Source organism: Oncorhynchus keta, chromosome 7 (genome assembly GCF_023373465.1).
Source record: "Oncorhynchus keta strain PuntledgeMale-10-30-2019 chromosome 7, Oket_V2, whole genome shotgun sequence".
Taxonomy (NCBI): Eukaryota; Metazoa; Chordata; class Actinopteri; order Salmoniformes; family Salmonidae; genus Oncorhynchus; species Oncorhynchus keta.
This window is the reverse complement of record NC_068427.1, coordinates 40,697,064-40,720,230: the sequence shown is the minus strand read 5'-3', so window position 1 is coordinate 40,720,230 and position 23,167 is coordinate 40,697,064. Positions and strand designations below refer to the sequence as shown.

Below are 23,167 nucleotides of genomic sequence, written 5' to 3'. Positions count from 1 at the left end.
GGGGCTAGACGTCCTGGCTAACAAGATCCTTATTGGGGTCAGTACAGGGGGCTAGACGTCCTGGCTAACAAGCTCCTTATTGGGGTCAGTACAGGGGGCTAGACGTCCTGGCTAACAAGATCCTTATTGGGGTCAGTACAGGGGGCTAGACGTCCTGGCTAACAAGATCCTTATTGGGGTCAGTACAGGGGGCTAGACGTCCTGGCTAACAAGATCCTTATTGGGGTCAGTACAGGGGGCTAGACATCCTGGCTAACAAGATCCTTATTGGGGTCAGTACAGGGGGCTAGACATCCTGGCTAACAAGATCCTTATTGGGGTCAGTACAGGGGGCTAGACGTCCTGGCTAACAAGATCCTTATTGGGGTCAGTACAGGGGGCTAGACATCCTGGCTAACAAGATCCTTATTGGGGTCAGTACAGGGGGCTAGACGTCCTGGCTAACAAGATCCTTATTGGGGTCAGTACAGGGGGCTAGACGTCCTGGCTAACAAGATCCTTATTGGGGTCAGTACAGGGGGCTAGACGTCCTGGCTAACAAGATCCTTATTGGGGTCAGTACAGAGGGCTGGTGGTACGGCCTGACTAACAAGCTCCTTATTGGGGTCAGTACAGAGGGCTGGTGGTACGGCCTAACTAACAAGCTCCTTATTGGGGTCAGTACAGGGGGCTGGTGGTACGTCCTAACTAACAAGCTCCTTATTGGGGTCAGTACAGGGGCTAGAAGTTCTACCCAACAAGCTACTTATTGGGGTCAGTACAGGGGGCTGGTAGTACGTCCTAACTAACTGTGGAAGGAAAGAAGCTTCTAGCGAGAGGAGCTGTTATGACATCACAGCAACCCCTCTGTAATGTGATTAACATAGCATCTTGTGATGGACGTGGTGTGTGTGTGTGTGTGTGTGTGTGTGTGTGTGTGTGTGTGTGTGTGTGTGTGTGTGTGTGTGTGTGTGTGTGTATTGTATAGCAACTTGGAGATGAGCAGCAGCACAACAATAACAACAGCTTATTTCAGTGTCACGTCATTTATCTCCAACACCATCTATTTAATCAACAAAGTTTTGAGCTGAGGGCCTTTAAATATGCAGTGGCTGTGGCACTACAAACGGAATCCATTTGAATGGGATCTCAGCGTGACAGAGGGGTTTAGAGGAGATCGAGGAGATATACACCCCATCTTCTGGACGGTTAACTGGACTTGTTCTTCTTTTGATTTGGGCTGCCGAGTAGAGCAGCGGTCTAAGGCACTGCAAGAGGTGGGACTATAGTCCCTGGTTCGAATCCAGGCTGTATCACATCCGGCTGTGATTGGTAGTCCCATAGTGCGGCGCACAATTGGCCCAGCGTCGTCCAGGTATGGCCAGGTTAGGCCGTCATTATAAATAAGAATTTGATCTTAACTGACTTGCCTAGTTAAATAAAGGTTCAATGTAACAAATATATATGTGTATTTTATTTGCAAAACACATAATCCACTGTTGGAGTTAGTAACATAAGCATTTCACTGCACCTGCTGTAACACCAGCAAATGTGTGTGCGCGACCAATAAACTTTGATTTGGTATGACGTAGGTGTGACAGGGAGATAGATGGAAGGTAGTTCGTTAGAGAAGGAACAATGGTAGGGGGCTGTTGGTCGGGTTGTGGCTTCTGAGAAGGGTAACACAGCAGTGAGACACAATCAACACAATCAAGGCCTCAGGAGAGCCAGCAGATCCGACCAGCTTGCTTACAATTGCTCTATGGCTGATGCTACTTAGCATGAGGAGGAAAAGGACCGTTTTCTTCTCTGTGTAACAGTTGGGATAATGGGACAATTCAGAGTGCATTTCTCATCTCTGGATTGAGGTACATATCTCACGCTAGCGTCTTAAATCGACACAGAAAGTCTGTCTGACCCTAGTGTAGCTGTAAGCAAGTGGTCGGACCAGCTGGCTATGCCTCAGGGTTGAGTTTTACCATTAAGTTTGAACACCAAAAACATTAGTGGTGTGTATTGGTCATAAGTCATACGGACACATCTAATAGATTTAGGCCTAGCATTGGAGTTTGAAACCCCAAATGACCCTTTTACAAGGGGTCGTAAATGTATCTGGAATTCTAAAGCAAGTCCAATGCGTAGTACATGTTTAACCCCATGTCTCTGGGGTCAAACGTGTGCCATTAATCAAAAGGTCAACTTTTGGAGTTTTCAGGCATGGAGCCCTGCTTCACAGTGAGCCAATTCCCAGAGGATCAATACATGACAGCAGACCACCACCAATGAGAGTAGTATAATAGGGCCTCGTCCTATAACACACACCCCTCAGCAGAGAAAGGTTTAGCAAAGTACCCCAGGTCTACCTGCAGTTCAGTCCACGAAGGCAGTGAGTTTTATCCTACGTTCTCAGTCCGCAAACGCAATGTAAGGCTGATGGCATTAACCTCTCACATAATTTAAAGTGCCCTCCTTTTTTAGAAAAGACTGGGATCTTTCAATTGTAGAGATGAGAAAGGCTGGTGGAAGACAGTCATGGTTCATGCTAGTTTAAAGAACACACTTAAGTGCTCGTTTAGATTTCAGAACGAACCTTGAGAAGCAGGCAAGGTATTAAGAAAACCAACAGGTGAGCGCTTCGCAATGACGCACGCAGCACTTTTTAGACTAGTGCTACCATGTTTCCCTCCCCTATAGCAGCATCTATCTACCATGTTTCCCTCCCCTGCAGCAGCATCTATCTACCATGTTCCCCTCCCCTGTAGCAGTATCTATCTACCATGTTTCCCTCCCCTGTAGCAGTATCTATCTACCATGTTTCCCTCCCCTGGAGTATCTACCATGTTTCCCTCCCCTGTAGCAGTATCTATCTACCATGTTTCCCTCCCCTGCAGCAGCATCTATCTACCATGTTTCCCTCCCCTGTAGCAGTATCTATCTACCATGTTTCCCTCCCCTGTAGCAGTATATATCTACCATGTTTCCCTCCCCTGCAGCAGTATCTATCTACCATGTTTCCCTCCCCTGTAGCAGTATCTATCTACCATGTTTCCCTCCCCTGTAGCAGTATCTATCTACCATGTTTCCCTCCCCTGCAGCAGTATCTATCTACCATGTTTCCCTCCACTGTAGCAGTATCTATCTACCATGTTTCCTTCCCCTGTAGCAGTATCTATTTACCATGTTTCTCTCCCCTGCAGCAGTATCTATCTACCATGTTTCCCTCCCCTGTAGCAGTATCTATCTACCATGTTTCCCTCCACTGCAGCAGTATCTATCTACCATGTTTCCTTCCACTGTAGCAGTATCTATGTTTCTCTCCCCTGCAGCAGTACCTATGTTTCCCTCCCCTGTAGAAGTATCTATCTACCATGTTTCCTCCCCTGCAGCAGTATCTATCTACCATGTTTCCCTCCTATCTACTGTTTCCCTCCCCTGTAGCAGTATCTATCTACCATGTTTCCCTCCCCTGCAGCAGTATCTTCCCTCCCTCCCTGTCGCAAGTATCTATCTACCATGTTTCCCTCCCCTGCAGTATCTATTTACCATGTTTCCCTCCCCTGCAGCAGTATCTATCTACCATGTTTCCCTCCCCTGCAGCAGTATCTATCTACCATGTTTCCCTCCCCTGTCGCAAGTATCTATCTACCATGTTTCCCTCCCCTGCAGCAGTATCTATCTACCATGTTTCCCTCCACTGTAGCAGTATCTATCTACCATGTTTCCCTCCACTGTAGCAGTATCTATCTACTATGTTTCCCTCCCCTGTAGCAGTATCTATCTACCATGTTTCTCTCCCCTGCAGCAGTATCTAACATGTTTCCCTCCCCTGTAGCAGTATCTATCTACCATGTTTCCCTCCACAGGAGTATCTACCATGTTTCCCTCCCCTGTAGCAGTATCTATCTACCATGTTTCCCTCCCCTGTAGCAGTATCTATCTACCATGTTTCCCTCCCCTGTAGCAGTATCTACTAGAGGTCGACCGATTAATTGGAATGGCCGATTAATTTATGGCCGATTTCAAGTTTTCATAACAATCTGTAATCTGCATTTTTGGACACCGATCATAGCCGATTACATTGCACTCCACGGGGAGATTTAGTGGCAGGCTGAGTACCTGTTATGCGAGTGCAGCAAGGAGCCAAGGTAAGGTGCTAGCCAGCATTAGTATCTTATAAAGAACAATCAATCTTAACATAATCAACAGTTAAACTAGTAATAACATCAACCATGTGTAGTTATCTAGCTTGTCCTGCGTTGCATATAATCAATGCGGTGCCTGTTAATTTATCATTGAATCACAGCCTACTTCGCCAAACGGATGATTTAACAAGCGCATTCGCGAAAAAAGCACTGTCGTTGCACCAATGTGTACCTAACCATAAACATCAACACCTTTCTTAAAATCAATACACAAGTATATATTTTTTAACCTGCATATTTAGTTAATATTGCCTGCTAACATTAATTTATTTTAACTAGGGAAATTGTGTCACTTCTCTTGCAATCTGTGCAACAGAGTCGGGTTAAATGCAGCAGTTTGGGCCGCCTGGCTCGTTGCGAACTGTGAAGACTATTTCTTCCTAACAAAGACAGCCAACTTCGCCAAACGGGGATTTTAACAAAATCGCATTTGCGAAAAAAGCACAATCGTTGCACGAATGTACCTAACCAAAAACATCAATGCCTTTAAATATGCAGTTTTATTTTTTTTTGTTTAAATTAATTCATGTTAGCAGGCAATATTAAACTAGGGAAATTGTGTCACTTTTCTTGTGTTCATTGCACGCAGAGTTAGGGTATATGCTACAGTTTGGGCCGCCTGGCTCGGTAGAATTTTACGTAATTATGACATAACATTGAAGGTTGTGCAATGTAACAGGAATATTTAGACTGATGGATGCCACCCGTTAGATAAAATATGGAACGGTTCCGTATGTCACTGAAAGAATAAACGTCTTGTTTTCAAAATCATAGGTCATTTATATGGTCAAATCAGGAAACTAAGGCTCCTATTTCTGTGTGTTATTATATTACATTTAAGTCTATGATTTGATATAGCAGTCTGACTGAGTGGTGGTAGGCAGCAGCTGGCTCGTATTTCTGTGTGTTATTATATTACATTTAAGTCTATGATTTGATAGAGCAGTCTGACTGAGCGGTGGTAGGCAGCAGCTGGCTCGTAAGCATTCATTCAAACAGCACTTTCCTGCGTTTGCCAGAAGCTCTTCACAATGCTGTTTATGACTTCAAGCCTATCAACTCCCGAGATTAGGCTGGCAATACTAAAGAACCTATTAGAACATAAAATAGTCAAAGGTATATGAAATACAAATGGTATAGAGAGAAATAGTCCTATAATAACTACAACCTAAAACTTCTTACCTGGGAATATTGAAGAATCGTGTTAAAAGGAACAACCAGCTTTCATGTTCTCATGTTCTCATGTTCTGACCAAGGAACTTAAACGTTGGCTTTTTTACATGGCATATATTGCACTTTTACTTTCTTCTCCAAAACTTTGTTTTTGCATTATTTAAACCAAATTGAACATGTTTCATTATTTATTTGAGACTAAATTGATTTTAATTGATGTAATATATTAAGTTAAAATAAAAGTGTTCATTGTTCATTCAGTATTGTTGTAATTGTCATTATTACAAATATATCAAAATCAACCGATTTAATCGGTATCGGCCTTCTTTGGTCCTCCAATAATCGGTATCGGCGTTGACAAATCATAAATGGGCCGACCTCTAGTATCTATCTCCCTCTCAGAGGAGGGGGGAAGAGGGTGAATGGTGCTTCAAAAGGTACATTACTAGTATAAGAGTGGGGTTTTTTGGGACTAGAGAGATTCAATCAGATGGGCACTGATGCCAGAGAGATTAGACTTACCTTTAACGTTCTGGTAGGGGCCCAGCCCGTGCCGTCGATAGAGTGCTCCCGCAACAAACTGGGGAAACAGAAACAAGTAGAAATCAAATCTCCGGTGGGGGAAAAAAAAAAATCTACATTTAAATAGTCTAGTACTACTGCCAGACCTTTTCTTCCATGACACCCTCACTTGTGATAGGTTGCTCTATAAATGATTGGAAATCCCAAAAGAAAGTGAGCCAGCCAAACATCTAGGGGTGTTTTTCAATATACATACTACCGTGGTCCAAGCACGCAAATTGGAGCACGGGAGGGTCAGAGCGTGAGTCCAAATCAAAGTACGTGAAATGGAGCACAGAGGGCGATTCTCAGATGCGTACTCAGTTTGTACATATTTCAAAGAAACGGAAAGTACGCCAAGAAATATGACCTGGCCACATAACAAAACGTTGCAAAATGTATTGAACACAATGGCAGTTATTATTTGAGCTGAAGTGAATTAAATGAAGTGTCAATGAGAGTGTGGCGATGTGAGAAGTGAATTACCTCAAACAGATCTCCCCCGTCTCAGCAATGTTGGGGTGCCATATTCTGGTCTGGCATTTCACTTTGGGAGGCTGGAGAGAAACATGGGACAACCACCCGTTAGCATAGAATTATGTCATCCACCAGTCTGCTCTCTCTTGAGGCTGAGGAAGAGTTGAGGACCAATTGTATCGCAAGGTTTGACTAGAATGGAACACATACACTAACCGATAGTTTATTAGGTACACCACCCTGCTCACGAAAATGGATCGCTCCTACAAAACAGTGAGTCACGTGGTCGTGGCTTGCTATATAAAGCAGGCAGACAGGCATTGAGTTACTGTTTGATTGAACGTTAGAGTGGGTAAAACGAGTGACCTACGTGACTTTAAGCGTGTTATGATCGTGGGTGCCAGGCGCGTCGGTTCCAGTATCTCAGAAACAGCCGACCTCCTAGGCTTTTCACGCACGACAGGGCCAAGAATGGTGCGACAAACAAAAAGCATGCAGGCAGTGGCAGTCCTCAGGGTGAAAACAGCTCGTTCATGAGAGAGGTTTAAGAAGAATGGCAGTAATCATGCAAGCTTACAGTCGGGCCAAAAACAGAAATAACGGCTCAGTACAGTGTGCAGAACGGCATCTCGGAACGCACAACTTGTCGATCCTCGTCACCCAATAGAGAATCTTTGGTCCAATCTGCAGAAACTGCATGATGCCACCGTGTCAGCATGGCAACGTTACTGACACCTTGTAGAATGCCCCAAATAATTCCAGTTGTTCTGGAGGCGAAGGGGAGTCCGACCGGTACTAGATGGGTGTACCTAATAAACTGGAGAGTGTGTGTAGGTTCCCCTGAGGCAAACTATCCTCCACAAAGAAAACACAGCATAGCTGAGGAGAGTAGTACTGAAACTCTTAAAAAAAGAACCCCTATATATTTTCTCCCCCAGACAAACAAAAAACAAACAAGAAAAACACACCCAAAAAAGTAGTCTTCTGAATCTTTAACTTTGTTTATTTATATATATCATATGTCAGCCTTAGACCTGATTAGTGTTCCTCAGAACTGTGAGATGAGAACGGCAAGGTGGGAGATAAACAAAGCTGTATAATAAACAGTACAGCGAGAGAACTAGACGTGTCAGTCTACCATAGTTGATCAAAGAGGCCTTGTAGCAACGGATCATGTAATAGCTGCTAATAATGTTCACTTTTGCATTTATAATGTAATAAAATGCTGATAATGTGATAAATTGCCAATAATGTAATACATATGCTAAACACTTAGCACAAAAACGTTTTTGCGCATAATGTAATTATTTACTTTTAAAATACAGAAATACATCCAATAATACTGCAAAATGCATCATTTGGCTGTATTTCTGTATTTTGAAAGTTATATATCTTGAAAACTTGATTGCTGACATACAAAACAATGGACTGATGAAAAGAACAACAAAAGGTAGAATTTCCTTAAATGGTTCACATTGGACTTTTCCAAAAACACCACTCTCTCCTCCCGTCCATTTCCCAAATGAAGCCCTTTTTTAGAGACATTTCAAAAGACATTTCGACCTAGCAGTACCTACTGGCATGGAATGAAAAACGTGCTGAATCCCAACTCAAGACTAGAGTGCTCTGCATGAAACTTCTGCTCTCTCTTAATAGTGTTTATGCTGGGCTGTCAAGCTTTAAGGAGATATTTTTCTCTAAAGCACACAGTTAAAAAAAATTCACTAACTAAGGTGAACTGGAGAGAGAAAAAGGAGTGAATTTTTAAACTCAGTGACTAGAGTCACTGACTCAAAACCAGAAGACGGTAGAACACATTTCAAACGTTGCTTGTTAGGGGGAGGTTGTTTCAGAAACGTTGGAATGGTTTAGTCGGCTTCCTCGCTGGCTGGTCCAGATTCGTTTTTCTTCTTCTCTTCTATAGTCCCAAAATGGATTTGAGATAACCTTATATTTTGTAGTCTGTAACTATGCTCTTTCATTCCCCAGTATTGAGTGCTAATGAGGCCAGTCCTGGCTAAGAACGTCTATAAATTATAGATTTATACAGTAGAGTATACTGTTCTTTCCATTGCCACGTATACTGTCATCTTATACCATTATCAAATGCTTCAGTTTACTTACTACCTTACCACTTGCTTAGAAGAAAATAAAAAACATGCTTTACTATTCAAGGCTGGGATCAAGAAATTACACAATTTAGAAAAACTCTAAAATAATCTCATATTGTTTTAACCTTTTTGTACAATATTGCGGTCGAGTTTTCTATAATCAAATAAAATGTTATTCATCACATGCTTGGTGAACAAGAGGTGTGGACTAACAGTGAAATGCTTACTGACTGGCCCTTCCCAACAACACACAGAGAGAAAGACAATAGATCAATAACAGTAAATCACGTAACAATAAAATCTATAATAAAACACACACAGAGTAAGGATAACTTGTCTATATATAAGGGGTACCAGTACTGAGTATGTGCAGGAGTACGAGGTAATTGAGGTAGTTATGTACATATAACTAGTAATAAAGTGACAAACAGCAGCAGCATGTGATCAAAATAATGCAAAAAGGGCCCATGCAGATAGTTAACCGAGAAGCTACCGGACTAACTATTTAGCAGTCTTATGACCTGGGGGTAGAAGCTGTTCAGGGTCCTGTTGGTTCCAGACTTCAGTATCACTTGCCGTGCGGTAGCAAAGAGAACAATCTATGACTTGGGGGGATGGAGCCTTATAATTATAATTATTTAGGGCCTTCCTGTGACAACGACCTGTATAGAGGTCCTGGCTGGCAGGAAGCTTGGCACCAGTGATGTACTGGGCTGTACACACTTCCCCCTGTAGCGCTTTGCGGTCAGATGTCAAGCAGTTGCCATACTGGTGATGCAGCCGGTCAAGATGCTCTCAATGGTGCAGCTGGAGATCTGAGGGGCCGTGCAGCCTCCTGAGGGGGAAGAGGCGTTGTCGTGCCCTCTTCACGACTGTGTTGGTGTGTTTGATGTATAACGATATAATGGTTAAATGTTCTAATAAATGTAATGTGTTGGGTATTTAGGGCCAAGGCAAAAAATAAAAGCTGTCAGGTTCTTTATGGGTCTCTTTCAGGCAGTTTACTAGCTCTCATAAAAGCCTGATAAATCCATACAGGCAGGTGGTAAACACAGCCTTTACTGCCTGTCTAATTAACCTCCATTAAGATAAAGCACAGAGCATAAGGTTTTGATATGAAGCAGGTTGTAAATTCTAATGAGGCCAAAAGAGAATGTGTGTGTGTGTGTGTGTGTGTGTGTGTGTAGTAAGACAACCAGTGTGAGGTGAGATAAAACTGCATCCAGGATGGATGGGTGGCAGATAAAGGAGAATGGAGGGATGGAGAAAAGGAAAGGCCGAGACTCTGTGTGTGGCTGTAACTCACCCTGCTAACTCCACCTAAACCTCCACGCTAGCCTGTTCAGGGAGAGGACTTTAACTCACTTTCTCCTGACAGGGTCGTGGTCAGCAGGCAAACTGGGAGAGCGTAAATTACCCATGCTGCTGCTGTTCACGGGGTGCTTATCGCCACAAAACTACTGGGGTGCGTCCAAAATGGAGCCCTATTCCGTAAAGTGCACTACTTTTGACAAGAGCTTTAGACATTGTATGTTTTGGCCACGAGGACATTCAAATGGAAGGGAGGATCTGATATGTTTCATAGATCATAGAACTCTATCAGAGTGACCATCGAGTTCCTGGCCACCTCCCTGACGAAGACACTACTTCCCGATTACTCAGTTCCAAACTTCTTCCATTTAAGAATGATGGAGGCCACTGTGTTCTTGGGAACCTTCAATGCTGCAGAAATGTTTTGGTACCTTTCTCCAGATCTGTGCCTTGACACAATCCTTTCTCGGAGCTCTACAGACAATTCTTTAGACCTCATGGCTTGGTTTTTGCTTTAACATGCACTGTCAACTGTGGGACCTTTTATATAGACAGGTGTGTGCCTTTCCAAATCACCTCCAATCAATTGAATTTACCAAAGGTGGCCTCCAATCAAGTTGTAGAAACATCGGAAAGATAGGTTGCAGGTGTAAATGAGAACTTGTTCTCAACTGGCGTACCTGGTTAAATAAAGGTGAAATAAAATGAATGAATGGAAACAGGATGCACCTGAGCTCAATTTCGAGTATCATAGCAAAGGGTCTGAATATTTACGTAAATAATGTATTTCAGTTGATTTATTTTTTACATTTGCTAACATTTCTAAAAAACAGTTTTTGCTTTGTCATTATGGGGTTTTATGTGTAGATTGATGTGGAATAAGGCTGTAATGTTATAAAAGGTGTGAAAAGTCAAGGTGTCGGAATACTTTCCCAATGCACTGTATTACTGTAGGTCCAAGATGGTGGACTCCAATCAAGTTGTAGAAACATCTCAAGGATGATCAATGGAAACAGAATGCAACCAAGTTCAATTAAGTCTCTTAGCAATAAGTTACTTCAGTTTTTTATTTTTTATTAATTTGCAAATATTTCTAAAAAACATGTTTTCGCTTTGTCATTATGGGGTATTGTGTGCAGATTTGAGGAAATAAATGTATTTAATACATTTTTGAATAAGGCTGTAACGTAACAAAAAGTCATGGGGTCTGAATACTTTCTGAATGCACGGTATATTAGCCAATCTATATATCACTGTATAACACGCTGACCAGACCGCACACCAACACGCTGACCAGACCGCAAGCTAACACGCTGACCAGACCGCAAGCCAACACGCTGACCAGACCGCACACCAACACGCTGACCAGACCGCACGCCAACACGCTGACCAGACCGCACGCCAACACGCTGACCAGACCGCACTCCAACACGCTGACCAGACCGCACACCAACACGCTGACCAGACCGCACGCCAACACGCTGACCAGACCGCACGCCAACACGCTGACCAGACCGCACGCTGACCAGACCACACGCCAACACGCTGACCAGACCGCAAGCCAACACGCTGACCAGACCGCACGCCAACACGCTGACCAGACCACACGCCAACACGCTGACCAGACCGCACGCCAACACGCTGACCAGACCGCACGCCAACACGCTGACCAGACCGCACGCCAACACGCTGACCAGACCGCAAGCCAACACGCTGACCAGACCACAAGCCAACACGCTGACCAGACCACAAGCCAACACGCTGACCAGACCGCACGCCAACACGCTGACCAGACCGCACGCCAACACGCTGACCAGACCCCAAGCCAACACGCTGACCAGACCGCACTCCAACACGCTGACCAGACCGCACGCCAACACGCTGACCAGACCGCACGCCAACACGCTGACCAGACCGCACGCCAACACGCTGACCAGACCGCACGCCAACACGCTGACCAGACCGCACGCCAACACGCTGACCAGACCACACGCCAACACGCTGACCAGACCACACGCCAACACGCTGACCAGACCGCACGCCAACACGCTGACCAGACCGCACGCCAACACGCTGACCAGACCCGAAGCCAACACGCTGAACAGACCGCACGCTAACAGAATTAGACATGGAAATGTATACCACTTAAGGACCAGTCCTCTTCTGCATCCCTCATCGCCTGTTATCAGTAGCACCTCTATCTGACCCCCACACACTAATGAGACATGCCAGGAACACTTACCACCATGTTGTAGGCTTCAGGGACGTCTATTTCAAAATGGAACGTTCCACTCTGGTAATAGCCTTCATCTGCAGATGAAGAGAGAGAAAGATACAGTGAGCAGCAGTGAGGTTTAGCTGGTGGAAATCAGCGGTTTCCCGGGGGGGCTGTGTTGTTAGTCTGCAGAAGGATTGATGGCGGGGTCAGGCTCCCAGCGACAGGGACAGGGTTTCAATGAGAAAGTGGTGGAAACATGAAATATGACACTTTGGATCCCCTTGGCTCTCTATGGCCTCTTCCCACCTCTCCATACTGCTGAGGATTGAAAGCAAAAAGCTCAGGCTACAGCCAACTAGCAGGGATACAACAACCTCTCCCCCTAGCGGGTTCCCAAATGGCACCCTATAGGGCCCTGGTCAAACATACTGCACTATTAAGGGAATAGGGTCCCATTTGGCATGCAGCCGCTCTCTCCCTGTAGCCTGTAGGGGGAGAGGCTCACACCGGGTCACCTGCATGCTCTCTCCCTGTAGCCTGTAGTCTGTAGGGGAGAGGCTCACACCTCATGCTCTCTCCCTGGGTCACCTGCATGCTCTCTCCCTGTAGCCTGTAGGGGGAGAGGCTCACACCGGGTCACCTGCATGCTCTCTCCCTGTAGCCTGTAGGGGAGAGGCTCACACCGGGTCACCTGCATGCTCTCTCCCTGTAGCCTGTAGGGGGAGAGGCTCACACCGGGAGGCTCACACCGGGTCACCTGCATGCTCTCTCCCTGTAGCCTGTAGGGGAGAGGCTCACACCGGGTCACCTGCATGCTCTCTCCTGTAGCCTGTAGGGGAGAGGCTCACACCCTGGTCACCTGCATCACACCAGGTCACCTGCATGCTCTCCCTGTAGTCTGTAGGGGAGAGGCTCACACCGGGTCACCTGCATGCTCTCTCCCTGTAGTCTGTAGGGGAGAGGCTCACACCGGGTCACCTGCATGCTCTCTCCTGTAGTCTGTAGGGGACCTGCATGCTCTCTCTCTGTAGGGGAGAGGCTCACACGGGTCACCTGCATGCTCTCTCCCTGAGGGCTCACACCGGGTCACCTGCATGCTCTCTCCCTGTAGCTCACTGGTCACCTGCCTGTAGTCACCTCACCTGCATGCTCTCTCCCTGTAGCCTGTAGGGGAGAGGCTCACACCGGGTCACCTGCATGCTCTCTCCCTGTAGTCTGTAGGGGAGAGGCTCACACCGGGTCACCTGCATGCTCTGTAGCCTCCCTGTAGCCTGTAGGGAGAGAGGCTCACACCGGGTCACCTGCATGCTCTCTCCCTGTAGCCTGTAGGGGGAGAGGCTCACACCGGGTCACCTGCATGCTCTCTCCCTGTAGCCTGTAGGGGGAGAGGCTCACACCGGGTCACCTGCATGCTCTCTCCCTGTAGCCTGTAGGGGGAGAGGCTCACACCGGGTCACCTGCATGCTCTCTCCCTGTAGCCTGTAGGGGGAGAGGCTCACACCGGGTCACCTGCATGCTCTCTCCCTGTAGCCTGTAGGGGGAGAGGCTCACACCGGGTCACCTGCATGCTCTCTCCCTGTAGCCTGTAGGGGGAGAGGCTCACACCGGGTCACCTGCATGCTCTCTCCCTGTAGCCTGTAGGGGGAGAGGCTCACACCGGGTCACCTGCATGCTCTCTCCCTGTAGCCTGTAGGGAGAGAGGCTCACACCGGGTCACCTGCATGCTCTCTCCCTGTAGCCTGTAGGGGGAGAGGCTCACACCGGGTCACCTGCATGCTCTCTCCCTGTAGCCTGTAGGGGGAGAGGCTCACACCGGGTCACCTGCATGCTCTCTCCCTGTAGCCTGTAGGGGGAGAGGCTCACACCGGGTCACCTGCATGCTCTCTCCCTGTAGCCTGTAGGGGGAGAGGCTCACCCGGGTCACCTGCATGCTCTCTCCTGTAGCCTGTAGGGAAGGCTGACCTTCACCTCTGCTCTCTCCTGTAGCCTGTAAAAGGCTCACACCGGGTCACCTAATGCTCTCTCCCTGTAGCCTGTAGGGGAGAGGCTCACACCGGGTCACCTGCATGCTCTCTCCCTGTAGCCTGTAGGGGAAGAGGCTCACACCGGGTCACCTGCATGCTCTCTCCCTAGTAACTGTCTCACAGCGGACCTGCATGCTCTCTCCCTGTAGCCTGTAGGGAGACGGGTCACCTGCATGCTCTCTCCCTGTAGCCTGTAAAACCTGCATGCTCTTCCTGTAGCCTGTAGGGGGAGGCTCACACCGGGTCACCTGATGCTCTCTCCCTGTAGTCTGTAAAGAGGCTCACACCGGGTCACCTGCATGCTCTCCCTGTAGTCTGCAGGGGAGAGGCTCACACCGGGTCACCTGCATGCTCTCTCCCTGTAGCCTGTAGGGGGAGAGGCTCACACCTGGGAAACCTGCATGCTCTCTCCTGTATTGTAGGGAGAGGCTCACACCACCTGCATGCTCTCTCCCTGAATCTTGCTCTCTCCCTGTAAACCCTCTGAGAAAACACCTGCATGCTCTGCCCTCCTGTAGGGGAGAGGCTCACACCGGGTCACCTGCATGCAATCCGGGTCACTGCATGCTCTCCCTGTTTTGGGAGAGGCTCACACCGGTCAAATGCTGGGTCACCTGCATGCTCTCTCCCTGTAGTCTGTAGGGGGAGAGGCTCCCTTCACCTGCATGCTCTCTCCCTGTAGCCTGTAAGAGGCTCACACCGGGTCACCTGCATGCTCTCTCCGGGTCACCTGCATGCTCTTAGGGGGGAGAGGCTCACACCGGGTCACCTGCATGCTCTCTCCCTGAGCCTGTAGGGGAGGCTCACAGGGTCACCTGCATGCTCTCTCCTGTAGCCTGTAGGGGGAGAGGCTCACACCGGGTCACCTGCATGCTCTCTCCCTGTAGTCTGTAGGGGGGAGAGGCTCACACCGGGTCAGCTCTCTCCCTGTAGCCTGTAGGGAGAGGCTCACACCGGGTCACCTGCATGCTCTTCCTGTAGCCTGTAGGGGGTGGCTCACACCGGGTCACCTGCATGCTCTCTCCTGTAGCCTGTAGGGGAGAGGCTCACACCAGTCACCTGCATGCTCTCTCCCTGTAGCCTGTAGGGGGAAGGCTCAACCTGACCTGCATGCTTGTAGCCTGTAGGGAGAGGCTCACACCATCACCTGCATGCTCTTCCTGGGTACCTGTAGGGGAGAGGCTCACAGGGTCACCTGCATGCTCTCTCCCTGTAGCCTGTAGGGGAGAGGCTCACACCGGGTCACCTGCATGCTCTCTCCTGTAGCCTGTAGGGGGAGGCTCACACCGGTCACCTGCATGCTCTCTCCCTGTAGCCTGTATTGCACCTGTAGGGTCACCTGCATGCCTTTTATTAGGATCTCTCTCTCCTGTAGCCTGTAGGGGAGAGGCTCACACCGAAGGTCACCTGCATGCTCTCTCCTGTAGCCTGTAGGGGAAGGCTCACACCGGGTCACCTGCATGCTCTCTCCCTGTAGCCTGTAGGGAATAGGCTCACAATGTGGTCACCTGCATGCTCTATCCCTGTAGCCTGTGGGGAGAGGCTCACACCGGGTCACCTGCATTGCTCTCCCTGTAGCCTGTGGGGAGAGGCTCACACTGGGTCACCTGCATGCTCTGCTCCCTGTAGCCTGTAGGGGAGAGGCTCACACCAGGTCACCTGCATGCTCTCTCCCTGTAGCCTGTAGGGGAGAGGCTCACACCGGGTCACCTGCATGCTCTCTCCCTGTAGTCTGTAGGGGGAGAGGCTCACACCGGGTCACCTGCATGCTCTCTCCCTGTAGCCTGTAGGGGGAGAGGCTCACACCGGGTCACCTGCATGCTCTCTCTGTCAGTCAATGAAGGTGACCTTTCTGATACTTGTGAAAAATCTTCTCGTCTAATGCACTGGTTGAGCAACCATGGCCCAGTAATGAGCTGCTCTCTAGGAACTGTCTACAGCGGATATGGCTGTCTTAATTGGGATGACGGCCAATAAAATCCTGTGTGATTCCAAGCCTTTATGGGTCTGTTATTGAGAGACGTCTATAAAACCAGAGCTGTTCCCTCCCTCTGGGGAAGGATGTCTCTTAACCCTGAACAGACCTGAGCAGAGGGAAACAGACTGGTCTAATTAGCAGCAGCTTGACACCAGACACACACATTATGAATCAGCCTTGGAACCCCTCTGAGAAAACACTGGTTCTGCTCTGATTAGCGCGAAGCAATCAACTAACATTTTTGGATTTTTAAAAATGTGTTATTAAACCAACAAATTGACTAAGGTCAGTTCAATTACCTGAATTCCATTTAGTTTCTTCTTTTTTTTTGGTAAGCCCAAATAACTTCAGTCACTGAAATCAGCAGATCTGATCCCTTCACTCTCTGCACCAAAGCATGGACACATGCTGAGGAGTCAGAGCAAGCAGGGGTGGAAAGCAGAGGCACCATGTCCTGATTCCAAGGTGGCTAAGTAGCATGCTATTTGCTTGATGTCTACAGAGTGATCGCTGCAGTCAGAAAGAGCTGCGCTAGCCTGGCACATGTTTGCTGGGTACAGGGGGCGGTACAGTTCACAGATGGCACGTCACAGATCACAACAGTGAATGTGGTCTAGGCAAAATGAGTATTTAGTATTTATTAGGATCCCCATCAGCTCCTCTTCCTGGGGTCCAAACAGGAAGAAAACAGTACATTAACAATACATTGCGCATTATACATATGTACTTCACTCCAAAACTCCAAATGTACAATAATAAAAGATTACAATGTGTGGGTGTTTGCACATATGCGTGTGTGTCTCTTCAGTTCGCATTGCACTGTGAGGTGTTGTTTTATCTGCTTTTTAAATCGGATTTATTGCCCGCTTGAATTACTTGATATGGAATAGAGTTCCATGTGGTCATGGCTCTATGTAGTACTGTGCCTTTCCCAGAGTCTGTTCTGGACTTGGGGACTGTGAAGAGACCCCTGGTGGCATATGTATGTGTAACAGTATAGCTTCCATCCCTCTCCTCACCCCAACCTGGGCTCGAACCAGGGACCCTCTGCACACATCAACAACTGACACCCACGAAGCATCGTTACCCATCGCACCACAAAAGCTGCGTATCAGAGCAAGTGACGTCACCAATTGAAACGCTATTAGCGCGCACCACCACTAACTAGCTAGCCATTTCACATCGGTTACACTCACCCCCCTTTTGACCTCCTCCTTTTCCACAGCAACCAGTGTTCCGGGTCAACAGCATCAGTGTAACAGTATAGCTTCCGTCCCTCTCCTCGCCCCTACCTGGGCTCGAACCAGGGACCCTCTGCACACATCGACAACAGCCACCCTCAAAGCATCGTTACCCATCGCTCAACAAAAGCCGCGGCCCTTGCAGTGCAAGGGGAACCACTACTTCAACGTCGCAAAGCGAGTGACGTCACCAGTTGAAACGCTATTAGCGCGCCCCACCGCTAGCTGTGCTGCTCTGTTCTGGGCTAACTGTAATTTCCTGTAAATTTAAGGGCTAGCTGTGCTGCTCTGTTCTGGGCTAACTGAAATTCGCTGTAAATTTAAGGGCTAGCTGTGCTGCTCTAACTGTAATTTCCTGTAAATTTAAGGGCTAGCTGTGCTGCTCTGTTCTAACTGAAATTCGCTGTAAATTTAAGGGCTAGCTGTGCTGCTCTAACTGTAATTTCCTGTAAATTTAAGGGCTAGCTGTGCTGCTCTGTTCTAACTGAAATTCGCTGTAAATTTAAGGGCCAGCTGTGCTGCTCTATTCTGGGCTAACTGTAATTCGCTGTAAATTTAAGGGCCAGCTGTGCTGCTCTATTCTGGGCTAACTGTAATTCGCTGTAAATTTAAGGGCCAGCTGTGCTGCTCTGTTCTGGGCTAACTGTAATTCGCTGTAAATTTAAGGGCGCTGTAAATTTAAGGGCCAGCTGTGCTGCTCTATTCTGGGCTAACTGTAATTCGCTGTAAATTTAAGGGCCAGCTGTGCTGCTCTATTCTGGGCTAACTGTAATTCGCTGTAAATTTAAGGGCCAGCTGTGCTGCTCTGTTCTGGGCTAACTGTAATTCGCTGTAAATTTAAGGGCCAGCTGTGCTGCTCTATTCTGGGCTAACTGTAATTCGCTGTAAATTTAAGGGCCAGCTGTGCTGCTCTGTTCTGGGCTAACTGTAATTCGCTGTAAATTTAAGGGCCAGCTGTGCTGCTCTATTCTGGGCTAACTGTAATTCGCTGTAAATTTAAGGGCCAGCTGTGCTGCTCTGTTCTGGGCTAACTGTAATTCGCTGTAAATTTAAGGGCCAGCTGTGCTGCTCTGTTCTGGGCTAACTGTAATTCGCTGTAAATTTAAGGGCCAGCTGTGCTGCTCTGTTCTGGGCTAACTGTAATTCGCTGTAAATTTAAGGGCCAGCTGTGCTGCTCTGTTCTGGGCTAACTGTAATTCGCTGTAAATTTAAGGGCCAGCTGTGCTGCTCTGTTCTGGGCTAACTGTAATTCGCTGTAAATTTAAGGGCCAGCTGTGCTGCTCTGTTCTGGGCTAACTGTAATTCGCTGTAAATTTAAGGGCCAGCTGTGCTGCTCTGTTCTGGGCTAACTGTAATTCGCTGTAAATTTAAGGGCCAGCTGTGCTGCTCTGTTCTGGGCTAACTGTAATTCGCTGTAAATTTAAGGGCCAGCTGTGCTGCTCTATTCTGGGCTAACTGTAATTCGCTGTGCTGTGCTGCTCTGTTCTGGGCTAACTGTAATTCGCTGTAAATTTAAGGGCCAGCTGTGCTGCTCTGTTCTGGGCTAACTGGCACTTGACACATAACAGCAGAAGCCTACCAGATGCCTCCGTTTAATACGCCATACAGTCAAAGATTAGAAATGTCCTGAGATTTTTTAATGACACTAAGCATGTTGTGAGAATGAGATGCTCTAAACGTTTCACCAACAATGCAGTGGTCTGATTCCTTGCAGTATATTAACATCTCCAGAGAGAGACCGGCTTACTTGATCTAAAATAAAACCAACCAACGCTGTTAACCAGCTGAATCATCTTTGTGAACATTGACTGTTGTAACTTTTCCATGTCCAGGTATTCCATAGACCTGATACTGTTGCCCGTGCTCATTCAAACCTATTTCACTGAGATAGAGGGTGGGATGCAGCAGAACCAGAGGGATCTGATGCTCTGAGTGAGCAATCAGCCCCCTAATCCTCCCTGGCCCACTATCAGGACAATAGTCTGTGTAGGCTGTCTACTGAGCCTGTGGAGGTTGAAGGAACTTGCTCTAGTCTCAAGCCTTGCTGAAAGCTGATCTAGTGTAGCACACACACACACACACCCCTAATACCTCTATCTGGCGTAATACCACTTTCTCTCCCCATTCTCCACACAGATCAAGTTTCCTCACACAACTCAGGATTCTTGGAGAGACTGAATTCCACACACCCATTTCACACCACAACAACAACTGCTAGATGTGTACAGATATGACTGGGTACAGCACCACTCTTTAGGTCTACACCAAGCTACACACTCCACTCCACTCCGCGCTGCGGTCTAAGGCACTGTATCTCAGTGCTAGAGTTGTCACTACAGTCCCTGGTTCGAAACCAGGCTGTATCAAATCTGGCCATGATTGGGAGTCCCATAGGGCGGTGCACAATTGGCCCAGCGTCGTCTGAGTTTGGCCGGGGTAGGCCGTCATTGTAAATAAGAATTTGTTCCTAACTGATTTGCCTAGTTAAATAAAGGTTCAAATCAACAACAAATAAAAACATTGTACCAGTCATCACACAGAGGTTGGAACAAGCCCATCCAATCCTGGCTTTTGTGCGGGATTCCTGCCTTTCCCTTACAGATTTAGGCCAATACCCTCATCGCCAGCAGTCGATTTGACACAGCGGGTAAATATTGAATGACAGGCTAAATGTTGCGAGAATGGCAACAGGCTGGGGGATAACAACACTATGGTGCTTCCTCTACTCTGTCAGTGACTACTGTGTACTAATCACAATGTTCCCGTCGCTCTGGATAAGAGCGTCTGCTAAATGACTTAAATGTAAATGTAAAGGACCATTTAGGGCTGGTCTGAGAGACACCGACATGCTCCTCAGAGTACTAGTCAATGAGGACACACCACCATGTTCCTCAGAGTACTAGTCAACCAGGACACACCACAGCTGCCAGATGTGTCTCTCTCTGTTAAGTGGAACAACTTCAGAATGTTCTCTGCTCTGAAAAGTGTCAATTATTCCAGCTGTCATGACTGGCCTGTGAGGATCAGGTTACAGTGGATCCCGGTCCTACAGAGATCTCTCTCACCCCCACAGAGGGGGGAGGTATAGAGGGATTGATAGGGGGGGTTATGACACCTCCATTGTAAATCTTAAGGCAGCAGATTAATCCTTTTTCCTTTAGTGATTGGGCCTTATGGAAAATCTAGCTCAGAACTGTAACATGCAATAAATGGATTTTGGGACATTATATTTCATCAACCAAAATGGTGGTAACAATCATAGATGGAATATGAAAATGAAGGTCGAAGTTATGTTATTAAAAATATTATGAAGACGTTAAAAACAAAAACATTAACTTGAAGAGTTTTCATAATGGGTATGTGATGTTTACATACTTTATGTTGTGTAGAAAATATCCAGATGAAAGAGAATGTTTTGGTGACGATGAGACTGATTTTAGTTGTCTAAATGAGATCATAGCAATTTATAATACCTTGCCTCGTAACTAGCTACGCCCGGGAACACCCTTTCTACCCTGGGGTATAAAACATGTGAGTTAAGAATTTACATACCAGACTAAGTTGACTGCGCGCTGTAGCTGAGGTCTACCACTAGTCGTGACCCCGGAACGCAACACGAGGAAGAGGACAAAAGAACCTCTTAAAAATCAATGCTATGACTGAGTACTGTATCTAAGAAGGTGAATTCAAGAAGGACCAACCGGTTATTCTCTTCAAGTCACCGGTTGTCTACACGGCCCTCCTACCCAAGCTGGGAGCGTCGACACGACTGATTAGCCTCCTAAACAGACCACTCTCACAGAACGAGTGTAAGGAGACAGACAACTAAGAGAAAGGCCATCGCGTGGAAAATCAGAGACTTATACCCGATAACGAAGGAGACGCGGCCATCGAAAGAACAGGGCGTCGGCCAAACCTATCCCACTTAGCGGAACTCGGCCCACGAAGAGATACCCAACGGAGACCTTCAACACATAAATACATGCATTATAATTCTGACCCATAAGAGTGGCAGTTCGGGGCGTTAGTTAGGGCTAAACTAAGCATAGTTTACAAATGTATCCAAGTGTTGCTTTTCTCGCACTTTCTCTTTAAATCTCCATCTTGTGTAACACGTGTCATATTGTGTTGGTCTGCTAGGGACCGTTTGCCATTGTATTAAGTTCTAACCAATAACCTGGACTGCTGCGTCTCAGACAAAATAATGTATCAAATATAAATCATGTAGAAGATGTAGCATATGGTAGAAAGAGTATGTGGCCCTTCTCTGTAGTGAGACGGACACTTTTTCCGATCAAATAGCCTAACCCAAATGGCACTCAATCAAAAAATATATATAAAAATGTAAATAACACATCCTAAAAACAGGACAGGTCAAAGTAAAATGGACAATATGGACAATATGGAAAGGACAATATGGACAATATGGAAAGGACAATATGAAATGGACAATATGGACAATATGGAAAGGACAATATGGAAAGGACAATATGGAAAGGACAATATGGACAATTTGGAAAGGACAATATGGACAATATGGAGAGGACAATATGGACAATATGGAAAGGACAATATGGACAATATGGAAAGGACAATATGGAAAGGACAATATGGAAAGGACAATATGGAAAGGACAATATGGAAAGGACAATATGGAATGGACAATATGGAAAGGACAATATGGACAATATGGAAAGGACAATATGGACAATATAAAATGGACAATATGGAAAGGACAATATGGAAAGGACAATATGGAATGGACAATATGGAAAGGACAATATGGAAAGGACAATATGGAAAGGACAATATGGACAATATGAAATGGACAATATGGAAAGGACAATATGGAATGGACAATATGGAATGGACAATATGGAAAGGACAATATGGAAAGGACAATATGGAAAGGACAATATGGAAAGGACAATATGGAAAGGACAATATGGACAGGACAATATGGACAGGACAATATGGAAAGGACAATATGGACAGGACAATATGGACAATATGGAATGGACAATATGGAAAGGACAATATGGAAAGGACAATATGGAAAGGACAATATGGAAAGGACAATATGGAAAGGACAATATGGAAAGGACAATATGGAATGGACAATATGAAAAGGACAATATGGAAAGGACAATATGGAATGGACAATATGAAAAGGACAATATGAAAAGGACAATATGGAATGGACAATATGAAAAGGACAATATGGAATGGACAATATGGACAATATGGAATGGACAATATGGACAATATGGAGAGGACAATATGGAATGGACAATATGAAAAGGACAATATGGAATGGACAATATGAAAAGGACAATATGGAATGGACAATATGAAAAGGACAATATGGACAATATGAAAAGGACAATATGGAATGGACAATATGGACAATATGGAAAGGACAATATGGAATGGACAATATGGAATGGACAATATGGAAAGGACAATATGGAAATGACAATATGGACAATATGGAAAGGACAATACGGACAATATGGAAAGGACAATATGAAATGGACAATATGGAAAGGACAATATGGACAATATGGAAAGGACAATATGGACAATATGGAAAGGACAATATGGAAAGGACAATATGGACAATATGGAAAGGACAATATGGACAATATGGAAAGGACAATATGGACAATATGGAAAGGACAATATGGAAAGGACAATATGGACAATATGGAAAGGACAATATGAAATGGACAATATGGAAAGGACAATATGGACAATATGGAAAGGACAATATGAAATGGACAATATGGAAAGGACAATATGGACAATATGGAAAGGACAATATGGAAATGACAATATGGACAATATGGAAAGGACAATACGGACAATATGGAAAGGACAATATGGAAAGGA

The 23,167-nt window shown here is 46.3% G+C and overlaps 1 protein-coding gene and 1 long non-coding RNA gene across 12 annotated transcripts in view; both read right to left on the bottom strand.

The window, feature by feature from the left end:
• Positions 1-23,167, bottom strand: part of LOC118386372 (NEDD8-conjugating enzyme UBE2F-like) — a 214,716-nt gene that overhangs the window by 160,461 nt on the left and 31,088 nt on the right. For 7 of the 9 annotated variants that reach the window (XR_008139962.1, XM_052522922.1, XM_052522924.1 and 4 more), the window contains 4 exons: positions 12,057-12,124; positions 10,411-10,494; positions 6,402-6,472; positions 5,877-5,934 (listed from right to left, as the gene is read on the bottom strand). Coding sequence is in view for 8 of the 9 variants with exons in the window: in XM_052522922.1 (XP_052378882.1) it covers positions 5,877-5,934; positions 6,402-6,472; positions 10,411-10,494; positions 12,057-12,124 (281 nt within the window). In the remaining variant the exon portion in view is untranslated. The remainder of the gene's footprint in view (positions 1-5,876; positions 5,935-6,401; positions 6,473-10,410; positions 10,495-12,056; positions 12,125-23,167) is intronic. The other 2 variants (XM_052522925.1, XM_035774083.2) reach the window with 1 other exon arrangement.
• Positions 12,132-17,923, bottom strand: LOC127931158 (uncharacterized). Of its 3 annotated transcripts, XR_008140015.1 has the most exons (6): positions 15,819-17,923; positions 14,095-14,146; positions 13,750-13,905; positions 13,334-13,697; positions 12,621-12,672; positions 12,132-12,547 (listed from the first exon to the last, which is right to left on the bottom strand). It is a non-coding gene; the product is annotated as an uncharacterized LOC127931158 (long non-coding RNA). The 3 variants fall into 3 exon arrangements; XR_008140013.1 differs by lacking the exons at positions 14,095-14,146; positions 15,819-17,923 and having other exon boundaries at positions 13,750-13,937; XR_008140014.1 differs by lacking the exons at positions 12,621-12,672; positions 14,095-14,146; positions 15,819-17,923 and having other exon boundaries at positions 13,750-13,937.